The sequence below is a fragment of the Rhinoraja longicauda genome, chromosome 31 (assembly GCF_053455715.1).
Source record: "Rhinoraja longicauda isolate Sanriku21f chromosome 31, sRhiLon1.1, whole genome shotgun sequence".
NCBI lineage: Eukaryota > Metazoa > Chordata > Chondrichthyes > Rajiformes > Arhynchobatidae > Rhinoraja > Rhinoraja longicauda.
This window is the reverse complement of record NC_135983.1, coordinates 11727006-11740046: the sequence shown is the minus strand read 5'-3', so window position 1 is coordinate 11740046 and position 13041 is coordinate 11727006. Positions and strand designations below refer to the sequence as shown.

General features: G+C 35.7%; 1 protein-coding gene across 11 annotated transcripts in view; it reads right to left on the bottom strand.

Annotated features, from left to right (window-relative positions):
• LOC144608517 (histone-lysine N-methyltransferase EHMT1-like) overlaps window positions 1-13041 on the bottom strand; it is a 92488-nt gene that overhangs the window by 59341 nt on the left and 20106 nt on the right. Inside the window, exon 1 of one of the 11 annotated variants that reach the window (XM_078426389.1) lies at window positions 6439-6528. The exons of 5 other annotated variants lie outside the window; for them this stretch is intronic. Coding sequence is in view for 1 of the 6 variants with exons in the window: in XM_078426387.1 (XP_078282513.1) it covers window positions 6303-6305 (3 nt within the window). In the remaining 5 variants the exon portion in view is untranslated. Of the gene's footprint in view, window positions 1-1644; window positions 1725-3246; window positions 3275-3938; window positions 4057-5538; window positions 5615-6302; window positions 6324-6438; window positions 6529-13041 lie in introns of those variants that run through there. 5 more of the 11 variants (XM_078426387.1, XM_078426391.1, XM_078426392.1 and 2 more) reach the window with 5 other exon arrangements.

Genomic DNA, 13041 nt, shown 5'->3' with positions numbered 1-13041 from the left:
GTTAATGCTGTTCCTTTACTTAAGGGAAGCAGGGATAAGCCAAGTAATTGCAGGTTTGTGTGCCTTACATTAGTAGCTGGACCAATTTTGGAGAAAATTCTAAGGGAGAAGATTTATGTTCATTTGAAAAGTCAGAGACTGATTCGGAAGAATGAGCATGATTTTGTTATGGCAACCATGCAAAAATCTTCATCTAGTCATCAGCAAGTTCATCACGCAGGAAGGATCACTCTGAAGAAGGGTCTCGACCCAAAACGTCACCCATTCCTTCTCTCCACAGATGCTGCCTGACCCGCTGAGTTACTCCAGCATTTTGTGATACCTTTGATTTGTACCAGCATCTGTAGTTATTTTCCTATACAAAGGAACTGTAGATGGTTTAAACCAAAGATGGACCCAAAAAGCTGGAGTAAGTCAGTGGGTCATAAGGGTTCCGACCCGAAACATCACCCATTTCTTTCTCCAGAGATGTTGTCTTACCCACTGAGTTACTCAGCTTTTTGTATCTATCTTCAGCAATCTCACCCTTTGTTTCTCAGAGCATTCATTGTCTATATCCTGCTCTCTTCAATCTTAAAGATCATTTTACTATCACATCCACATATCCCTGGATTCCTCCAATACAGGAACCTTTGATCTCTGTTTTGAGAAGAGCCCATTAGAGTAGAGTATTCCAAAGATCCATCCCATCTAAGTGAACAATGTCATCCCATTTCATCTTAAATATCCTAGTTCTACTCAGGCAGAGAAAACATTCTCTACATATAAAGGTTATAGAGTCATACTAATTATGACTGCAAAACATTACCTAATTGGTATTAATCACAGCAAATTCAAGGTTTTGAAATTCCGTTTAAGTAATTATTTTTCTTCAATTTAAAAAGCAGAATCATGTGAATTAAAATTTCAACAAGTTTGGAAGAATTAACCTTTGTAATTTTCATGCCCTGCATCAGTTATTCAAAATGTTTTAAAAGATATTAAACATATCCATTATGGCCACTACTGAATAATCACGTTAAATCAGCTCACTGTAAGCAGTTTTCAGCCCTGCTCCAAAAATGTATATTAAAAAATTTAAGCTAGGAATCTGTAACATTACATCAGTGAATAAATTACATTTCATAATGTAACATTCTAAGGAGCAACTCAAAAGGAATTGTGGGTAAATGTTTGCACGGCATCTTTGAAGAAGGGTCCCTCCATATTGCATGGGGACTAGAAACTCTGACAAAGGTTTCTCACTTCAGAGTGCTTCCCATTAAGATGTCAATGATCATTCTTCAATGCACAAAATGAAGGAAGAAAGCCCAATTGCTTTAGCTATCTAACATAATATGAACTTTTCTGTTAAAAATATTTATACTTGAGTACAATAAAAAATGCAGCAACATAATTAAATCCAATGCACAAGTATTATTCTATCAACTGACAGTACAAAAACAGTTACATTAATCAAATTCAACTTTGAATCCAATGTGACAAACATTTTTAATCTAGTTATTTAATCTAATAATAACTATTTTAACCAAGATAACTTTGTTATTTAGCAAAGTACAATCTCTAGAATATCAAAGCAGCAAATCAAAGATTAACACCATTAAAGAATCCCTCAGACTTTCAGGCTGTGTTAGCTCCACATACTTCTAATTCTTTCCTTCCGACTCGTAAATGAACCCTTAAAAACACATAGCTTAGACTGCTCGTCAAATAAAGCTGCGAGATGGTTATGTGACGGCATTTCATCTTAAAACGTTTGCTTCATCAGCCTTTCATGTTCCTTCAGCATGAGTGCCTCAAGCTGTGGTATATACACTACACAGAATATCATGCAATAACCATTGCAGTTACATCACAATCTTTCGTAGCACTAGAGAAAACTGGTATATATGGTTCTCAACAATGCACATTGCAATCAAACTAAGTGAAGGCAATAATGGCAACCACACTGAAATGCTTAAAGTCAACTAGATACTGTAACTACAGCCAAGTTGCCAAACCACTCAATATATTTTTAACTGATCCAATAAGTATGCCCAAGTGCCCATTACATTTTACTATATTCCAGAATAGAAATCATAAGGAATGTTGTTTATGAAGAACAGTGGATTATTCCAAGCCCAACCTTTAATTAAGAATCAAGCAGCAAAATTAACCCATAGATAGCTTTACAACCTGATGTACAAGTTAATGTGACATCTTGAAAACATAAGGGTTGAACAGGCTTATATTGTGTGTCTTGTAAATGAATACAATTAAGTATAAAGTGTCTCGGATGTTAGTTTTTTTTAAACTCAATTTCTGATATCAAATGTGCTCACATCCACTCTATCGAACACTACTTAAAAAATGCTCCCATAACATTTCTGTGAGAAAAGGGAAATGTTTGGTAAATTTAGCTTGACTTCCAAAATGGGTTCCAACAAGATAACTACCATGTCAATTACTTTCCTCATTCCACCAAATCTACCTATAGTTTTCACAACACTACCATATGTTTTCTAGAAAAGATCTAGAACCATAAATAAATACAAGTGCTTGATAAACCTCAAAAAAATATGAGCAGTATTTTGCAAATTTACATATTTTGACTGGTTTAGCTAAAAAAAATCCAGACAAACTTTAAGAGCGTCATTAGGTCCACACTGCACACAACGTATGTCTTTTAAGACATAAAACATAAATCCATACTCCCATCCACAATCTTCAATAATGTAATAAGATTATTTTAAATTTTAAATTGAACAGTGATGTCACTGGATTGCCAACATAAAATTACTTATCACGAACTAGATATTGTAGTCGTGCAATTTCAACCATGAAGGTACAGAATACCACAGACCAGTTAACATCAATAATGTTTACAAGTCAGGATTTGGGAAATACATATCACTAGATCAATTTCACAAAATGCTGGAGTAACTCAGCAGGTCAGGCAGCATCTCAGGAGAGAAGGAATGTGTGACGTTTCGGGTCGAGACCCTTCTTCAGACTGATGTCAGGGGGCCACAAAATGCTGGAGTAACTCAGCAGGTCAGGCAGCATCTCAGGAGAGAAGGAATGGGTGACGTTTCAGGTCAAGACCATTCTTCAGACTGATGCATATAAGATACATATAAGATCAAGATACAATTATTATATCAAGATACATATTTCGATAAATTAAGATGTTTGCTGGATACTGTACTACCAAACTTTAATAGAATTATTTAAAATATACTTCTCCCCAAATCAAATGCAGCGTACCAATAAAATGCACCATTTTCTTTTTAAAAATTCATGTACAATAGAAAAATGGCAGCATCTCAGTTGTTAACAGACCTTTTTAAAACCTATTTCCAACACAAGAGAGTAGAATTAAACATAAATCGTGGAGGAAAATCATAATCTCCACAAAAGAGTAAGATTCATTTGAAAACAAATTTGTTGTTTTCAAACAAAGTAGGGTTTAACAGCAAGAAAAAGGTGAATACATTGTTACCTGAAAAGAGTGCTTCGCCTGACAAAGATTGTTAGCAGCACAACATGACCAAGGTCTTGTAATACTTTCTGGTTTCTTAGACCAGTGCTTCTTAAACTATTTCAGTGTCATTCACCCTTGAGCCATTCACCCTTCTAGTTTCATTCACCCCAAAATAATTTAATTCACCCTTGGGTGAACCATTCACCAGTTTAAGAAGCACTATCTTAGACAGTGAAAGAGCCACTCAGGCGAAAGACAAACTTGGAGGCCACTCCCAATTTAAGCTGTACATGATATATTTTAATACAATAGTCTGAATCTTCAGCCATTTTGTGTCTCGTAGGGTAACCCCTAGTAAATGCAATCTGAAGATCACTATTTCCGCATAAATTTTACTACAAAATATTTAGACAAAAGTCATTCAATATACAATAAATTTATGCAATTATAAGAAAAGCTAATTATCCTCAATTACATTTTAACAGAGCACCTGAGTTGTTATTTTGAGCCAATGGCAATAGCTGATTGATAGAAATGCTTCACTACCCTTGGGCTAGAAGGAAAGACAAATCACCCGAGGTTCCTAGCTTTCATGTGGATGTCAATAAGACAGAATCTAGGTCAATTGTGACATTCACACACTCAGCATTCACTGTCCAAGATTACGTGCAAAGTCAATGGTGTTAATAGCAACAGTCACTGCCTTTTAAAGAAAACAGATTTTTTTAAAGGTTATTAAATTAGAGTGGCTAAAGATTTTTGAAAAGATGGCTTGACTAACACTAAAAGCGAACAGGGATTTAAATCTTAACATACAGACCACATTATTAATGCATAACCTAAAAATAATTAAAACCACTTCCATTCAATTTTCCCAAAAATACGCTGCCAATTGTCCAATAATAATTTGGAATTGCATTATTTCAGTGAGTTATCAAAAGACAGCACCATTCGATTTACATCAATTTCTGAAACAGGATAGTACAAATGTATTACACAATGTATAAAGAAAGCATCAAAAATACAAAAGAACATTTCTGGTTTATTCAAATGCCAGGTATGAAACAACAGTTTCCAATCCACTACAACACTTGGAAAGAGGGCAATATCTTTCTCCTATTTAACTGCTTCGAAAACACTGACAGAAAATTTACTGTTTTTCTTCAGTTGTGTAACAAGCAAATTTTCAATTCATGAAAGAAAATTCAACCCTTTGTCTTCCAAGTGGTTTCCCTACGGCTTTCCCAAATCCTTATAACATACCAGCATTACTAGTGTTTAATTTCAAAAAGTTGTCATGAATAACAATTGCAAAGAACAAATATATTTAAAAAATCAAATGAATATCACCTGAAATCATTTTGAATGCACAAGAGCAATTCAAAAAATAATAAAATGGTGAAAATTGGTTTAACTTTACAGTCACATATAAATATATAGGATATTAAAATACTGCACTATCGTGCATTTGTAAATTAAGACAAATAAATGAACAAAAGGAAAATGTTCTCCATTCTAAAATGCCAACACGCCCTAATGTACAACATTGAAAGCTCTGCAGGCCAGACATTGCAGTTACATCACAATCACAGCCATTTCATTATCACTTATTAAAAACATTGAAATACTTGTAAATCTACCATTCTTTGTCTTTGATAAAAAAATCCACCTGCCAAGATTTTGTTAGCATCTCAGTGGTAATAAACCAATTATCGAATGTGTCAATGTATGAAATTCCTTAGACGTGATCAATCCTCATTCATAAAAATGTGTCAAAAGAAATTTTGTTCATTTGATCCACAACATTCATAATCATACACTGCCTTTCCTAAATACAGCATCTAAACAACAGTCAGATGCTAAATGGTGATTATCTACATAAAATGGACTCCTTTAAATGTCAGTCTAGGTAGACCTGTACAAAAATCCATACACAAAGAAAATTTCCTTCATGATGAAAGACATGAATGCCAGTGGGCTATTGAACAGCATAATTATCAAGAATTACAAAAATAATACATGATTACAAAATTAATATTCAAGTCCTTCCCTTTCACAAAATCATCAATGTTTACCTCATTTTCAAAGAATTGTGATCAAATGCTACAGCATCATATTAGGGTTTAATTCACTGTAGTGAGCATGCTCAAATGGGATTCAATGCTCAATAGTCTGAAATTTGAACCTTTATGGATACTATTTGCATGCAGACATATGCTCAATAAATTTCCAACAAATCAGTTGGGACAATAAACTAGGAATTCACTTCATTTTACACAAGTTGCAGTTTAAATAAAGCAAGAATTAAGTAGCCACAAAATTACTCCCAAAAAAGGAAATTATACATATGACTCACTGAAATAATCATGTTCAAAAATTTCTAAATGTAATCATCTATTCAAATTACTTGAACTGGTTTGATGAATATATCTTTGCATAATAATACTCAATTCCTGTTCCATACCAGCAGCTAGGCGACATTTTGGAATTACGAGACATGCAAAATAATAAATGTACCACAAAACATGAAAAAAATGGAAAAGTCCAGAAATATAATTTTCAAATGCGTGCATTTCAAAAGTCTGTTAAAGAACCTCATTCACCTGGATGTGTAGAATTTCTATTTGTGAAAATATGAAAAAGAAACAAAACTGCAATGACATTAACTGTAGTAGCTCTATTTCAATCAACAGACAATGGACCAAATTATTTCTTTCTGTGTCATAAAATTCCTATTATTCTTCTTTACTTTATACAAATTCTAAACTGGAGATTATCATTTTAATGTATACATGAATTTGCATGACAAATAGTTATAAAAATAACTTAGAATACAAACCATCAGGAGCCAAATAATGTCATTTAATACAGCAGTTGCATATACAACAATGGCTCAGGCATAGTAAAACAATTAAGAATGTTCTAGTGCAGAATGCTATTTTATTCCAAATGACATTGCAATCTACTCCACTCACCTAATGACATGCTATGATTTTTGTATCATTGTCATGCCATAAGAATCTGGATCAGAATATGATGTTACACCATTCCATGCAACCCTTTTAAAAAAAATTGGATCAGTTAAATTAGATCAGTAAAATTAAATTAAGAATAAAGACAAAAATATATTTGTGCATATGTACTACCTAACACCAAATGCTACCAATTCTTCTCATTGAGTTAAAATCTCTGGAAACAAAAATCAAGCATACAATCAGAAAACATTTTTAGGTTTCAATCTCTTGGCATATCTAACACGGGAGGATTATAGGAACATGCTGTAATACATTCATAAATAGTACAGAATTACAATCGGTTACATGTATAGTTAATTATCTCTCAGTTTGATGTTCCTCGTTATATGTTCACTACTGAAATTAATCCAGAAAACATGGTGGAAATTCAGCAGTTATTATTTTAAGGGTTAAGGGCAATTAAATTTCTAGGCTCTCGTTCTAGAGAAAGAAATGGAATGAAGTTAAATATGTGTTATTCAATCAGAAAGGAATTACCAGATACATATGAATGGGTGACAGGATCAATATACTTTTGTTTTGGCTGTCTAGAAATTTATTAATGAATAGCAACAGCACACACCTTAACATCAGCACTTTAAGGGTGAATATGTTGAATTTTGGAGACATGCAGAAATTGAGTTTATTTAGTACTTTAAACATGGAAGAGAGTTTCTAAGCAACAATTAAGACTGGTTAAAATAATTCCTAAAGAATATTTAATGGTTTCCAATGTACCAGGCTCTATATGGGATCATCTGCCACACAGTAATGGCACACCCAGGCCAAGGTGAAGAATATCACACCATGAATATCCTTATGTGCATCATATTGTTCCATCTTCACATTTTCTTATGTTTAACGAAGCATGGCAAACAGACAAACTGTTGGACTTGTGGCACCATTTAATAGTGGCAAATCATTGCTTGACATACATTAACCATCTAATGTCTGTATACACATTCAGTCCATTGAGGACTGCATTAATTCTATCAAAAAACATCAAGAGACTCAGGAATGTTTATTGTAAAAAGTTGATTCAACAGCACTGATATAAAACCAAGGCAAACACAACCCTGAACCAGGTCTTTTATGTAATGGGAAATGGAGTCCTGATAAGGGTGTCAACCCAAAATGGCATCTGCTCGTTTCCCTTCATAGATGCTGCCCTACCCATCGAGTTCTTCCAGCAGTTTGTTTTTTTGCTCAAGATTCCAGCATCTACAGCCTCTTGTGTTTCCCAATATTTTTTTAAACTGGCCTCTGATTCTAGATTATCCCTTAAGAGGAAACATCCACTCCACATCCATCCTGTCACTTTCCTCTAGATATGCCCGTGTCCTTGTCCATTCTTCTAAATTCCTGCACACACTTAGCCAGTCCTCATAGAAAATAAACCAATTCCAATTATTAGTCTTGTAAATCTCTGAATTGCTTCTGATATCTGATACACTGATATCTTATCTTTAATAAAGAGCAGGAGTATCCCAAGGAGCCAAGGCCCGAAGGCTGAGGACCCGCCCGGTAGGCCCGGCTCGCTCGCTGGAGATTGGAGACTCGCACGCAGCGGACGGGGACCCAGCCGGTCGGCCCGGCTCCCCTGCCAGAGACAGAGGAGCCGCATCGCAGACTGGAACCCGCCCAGAAGGCTCGGCTCAGGCCAATAAGCAGACTGGCTGCAGGAGGGAGTGCAGTGCCTCGATGGAGGAGTGCAGAAGGACCTGCAGCAGCATGGGGCTCAGCTGGACCGGGCGTCGATAGAGGCCAAGCACTTGGACCGGACGTGGCCTAGTGGTGGAGGACATCATGGCTACACTTGGACATTTTGACAAAAATGGGCACTTTGAACTCGCCAAACATGACGGCAGCGACATTATATGCAAAATGAATTTCACTATGTAATGTTTAATTGCATATGTGACAAAAATTATCCATTGAACCAATTCTGTACTTTACTCAAGTCATTCATGCTAAAGGATAAAAGGTTGAGGCAACAGCACTGATCCAACACTGAGGCAAATCCAATCCTGTACCATGATTTTTGTTTTGCAGTTCAAAGTGCCCATTTTTTAACTGCAAAATTGGAGTTTACAATCTGGGAAATGTGAATGAATGTAGTTCAAAAGCAATTGTCCAACCTCCTGCTACAGATCCTAATTTATCGACCAAGTCAAGTTGAAAAAAGAAATTACCCATATAATCAAGACATAAATGGAGAGCAAAAATGTTATAAAGTCTTTTACAAATAAGATGTCAATAAGATATGCTCTAAAATGAACTGTGTGATAAATGTCTGATTTTTTTGGCCTAGGTCACACCTCTTTTTTAGGTCTAAAAAAAATCCTGATTTAAGAATATGGTGCCATTTTATATTACTCTGCATGTTATTTTAACAACAATCAATGTATGAAATCTGCAGCAGTACAAATTTTGTTCCTTTTATTTAACATCTCCGAATGCATGGCACAGTTTTCCCAAATTCGAGACCGAAATTAGTATCTACAATGCCATCTTTACTGCAACCAAATATCAAAGAAGACTTCTTTGTCTTTCAGAGTCTCAAATGTCCTGATGAGTGAGTGACACAACTACATTGAGGGAAGTAGACAATATTCTGTTACATTCCCAATTTCTCCTTTGAGGAGAGATGAGGGACTAAGGCAAGCCAATCCAAGTATCGATTTTTCCATCGATATGCTGGCTGATATTGGCTGATTTGGCAATGGTAATGACTTTTAAATCGCTGGGATAATTGATGCGAGATCTCTTGCTGGAGACGGTTGCTGACAGGCATGAGACATGAATATTACTCCACAATTTAGTCCAAGCCGCAACAATTCCAGATATTGTTGCAAGTACTGTGAATAGAATCATTATTAATCACATGATAGAGAACATCATTAATGAAACAACTGAAATTCATGCAGAAATGTTCTGAAATTGAAATAACTGGTCTTCAACAATTTTCCAGACTCTAACTACCCTTAACCCACAAACGCACAGTCTACCCAACCCCCACCATCCCCCCCAACCCAATGCCCACTCCACCAATCAAAAAGTTGTTCCTTAAATCTCCTCCACATCGCTTTCTCCCTTCCTGAAACCTATAGCCTCTGGTCATAAACACCTCTATTATAGAGGAAAGTTTACCACTGCCTACCCCATTTCTGTCCTTCATAACTGTGTACAGGCTTCTCCTGAGTCTTCTCTGATCCGAGGAAAACAAACTTAACCTGTCCAGTCCCTCCTCATACAGACAATCCATCCGATCCAACATATTGGTGAATCCTCTCTGCACTTGTACACCAAGGTCCCTCTGATACTCATCAATCCCCACCATTCATTGTGAATTAACCACTTATTTTAACTCCCAAAAGCATCACTTCACATTTTTCAGGATTAAATTCCATCTGCCAATGTACTGCCCAATCTACCAGTTGAACAAGGTCTTCCTGTAGTCTGAGACTATCTTCCTCATTATTGAAAACACGACCAATTTTGTGTTTTCTGCAAACACCATCAATCTATGCAGCACGAAACAGCAAAAGTAAAGCAGCATTGGGAATTGGAGGAAATCTTGAGACGATTGCTGTTGGTTGGTTCGGATGTTAGGGATAAAGAGTGAAGATTTTAAAAAGCATCCTGATTGTCAGGCAAGTGCCCATACTGAGTCTTTAAGCTTTACATCATTTATCTCAATGAATTGAATGAAAATAAATCAATTCACACACACCTGCATTAAATATCCAGTCAGAATGCCTTTGAGAAGGGAATTGTTATCCACTTTTTAAAAATTATTATAGTCTGTCAGGAAAAGGAACACCCAAAATGATTTTGCATGGAGAGCTCGAGGATTCAGACACATCAACAAAAAATAAATCAAGTCAAATTGGTCTCAGCCTTCTGCTGTCATTCTATGTGTCAGGAATCCTTCTCACTATAGAGGTCAAGGATTGAAGCAGGTCTTTCAAACCATCTCCATGTTGCTGCAGTAGATTTTGGAAATGGATCAATATATAGACATGTGGCACTAGTGATGGAGGGAGTGATTTTTCACGCCAGTGATTCTCAAATCATTTGACATTGTTAAGTGAACTGCAACCACGAAAGCCATGTATTCATTGAAAATTTGTATTGTATGATGTCACGAGTTGCAGAAATGTGCTGATTGGACTGCATTTGGTACATGGATCTCAGGCTGAGAACTACTAGTTTAGAGTTATGTATGGTATGCTCAGATTGTTTAGTCCTGGTTGGTATAAAGATTTTTAAATCTTGTGGTAACTGCATCCATTAAACCAAAAAGCATTCCACTAAAATTTTAACTTATTCCTCATAATTGATGGAAACAGTTTGTGGTGTTCGGAGATAAATAGAATAACCAGCCTGTTTTGTATTGGGCAAAAAGCTTAGTGCAGCTAAATATGATTAAATTAAATTTGGTGACATATGGCTATACTGCCCTGGATATGCTCTTATTGTCAAGATTCATATTAAAAATGAACCTCGACCAAATTACATAAAGCCAAAAAAACTGAACACAGAAATTCCTCGACTTTCACATAACTGTTTACCTTATTTTTTTCTGAGGTGCTTTTACTTCAAGAAGGTACCATCACATTCAGGTTGCTTACTCTTTGTTCATCGTCGCTTATAATTAAAAAGAGATAAATTATCTTGGAGAACAGCTGCAATGTTCCTCCAATTATTTGTTCAATGATTTGCTCTTGCATGACACTGGCAAAATTCATGTTTGTTTTTCTGACCATATAAAAGCTCAAATTCACAATGAGGACTTATCTGTAAAATTGGTATTTACTAAACAAAGATTATTACAAAAATAAATGGTGCCTGAAGAATAAAATATTAACAACGAGGAAGCTCCAACACCTTGTCATTTTATCCAAAACTAGATTAAAAAACTGGTCAACAGAAACGCAGAAATATGACGGAATTATTCCATAAAAGCATCATTAGTGGCACTTTTGAGACAACATGAAAAATTCAGTTTTTCCTTGTCCTTTGCCATTGTTTTACAGAACATAGTAACCAAAATAATACTCAGTGGTTTATGACATCAGAGGTTCACAAAGTATTTGCTGAAATTAAAGTTATATGCCCATTGAACCTTTGTTTTAAAAAGTCTTTCAAATATATTGGAATTAAGTAAGAACATAGGTGGTATAGTTTCTACATCTAGTTATCTTGTAATTTATCATTTCAACACAAAAACAGTCGATTAACTCAAATATGAACATTTACAAAATCATACTCTCAAACAAAAGAAACCATTGACATCAAGTGCGAGGCACGATATCCTTTTTCAAAGGTAATCATGCATCAGTTTAGAAAACACCATTCCATTAAACTCAAGCCTTATCTGGCCTGCAATTCTTCACACAATTTCTGCTCTTCTGTAAAATCGCTGAATATTTTTATTGTGCTCCAGCTCAGATCTTAAGCCTCAAAAATCTCAAAAGTAATTGATGATTTCACGTATAGCAATACTGCAGAATTATTTGGCCCCTCAGAAGGCAACATATTTGAAATCTTTATCAAAAATTTTAGCTTGAGCAAATGTATGATAAAATTGAGAAACATCTGAAACCTTCCATTGGGGTTTCTGAAGTTCAAGTGTTCCAATCAGTTCGGAGGATGCTGCCTATCCCGCTGCATTACTCCAGCATTTTATGCCTACCTAGAAGGATATTTACCATCATCAAACGTTCAGAAACAAAATATACCATTTGTGAAGTAAACAAACCCCGAATCTAGAGATCAACAGTCTTGCTAAAACTTTAAGAGGCTTCTACATCATAATCCTATTTTGAGTCCTGTTCAAATCTGCTTCTTCATAAGATCAGCTGTGAGCATGCTCAGTTGAGGTACTTGCATTGTCAGCCATTTCATGTTTAAGCGCTGGGACACCAAAAAGGGCTTGTTATTTAGAAGCTACATAAAATACTGTACTGCAGGGTTTCACCACCGTATAATATTAATAAGTCAACAAGTCACTTGTCTATTTTTTTTACTTTGAACATTTAAAATTTTATGATCATAGAAAAATCTAAATCATAGATAATTTCCATTAAATATCTGTTTTAAATTATAAATTTATAATTACAATTTATAAAAATCAAAATTCTAACCAATTTAACAGAAAATGGCAAGTTGGAACAATGCACAAGGCTTTCACGAGGAAGCCACACAGCTCCAATTCAAAGCTCAATTAATACCAATTTCTAAAATGAGTTGAACTGAATTATGGCAACTGTGGCGTCGGGGATGACACCAGGTTCGGCAGTGACCACACCGTCACTCGGGGGCGAACTCTTGGGGCAAACGCACGCGATATATTTTATTCACAGTGGTAAGAAAGTCCAGGAGTGCTGTCCCTCCTACATGTGCGATGGCACTGGCGATCTGAGGGTTGTCCTGGCAGCTCAGTCCTGGTCTTCGAAGGAGGAGGCGTGGAGATCTCAGGCTTCTTCCTGCAGTTCACCAAGGCCCCAGACTCTCATTCTCAAGAAGGGTCTCGACCTAATCGTCACCTATTCCTTTTCT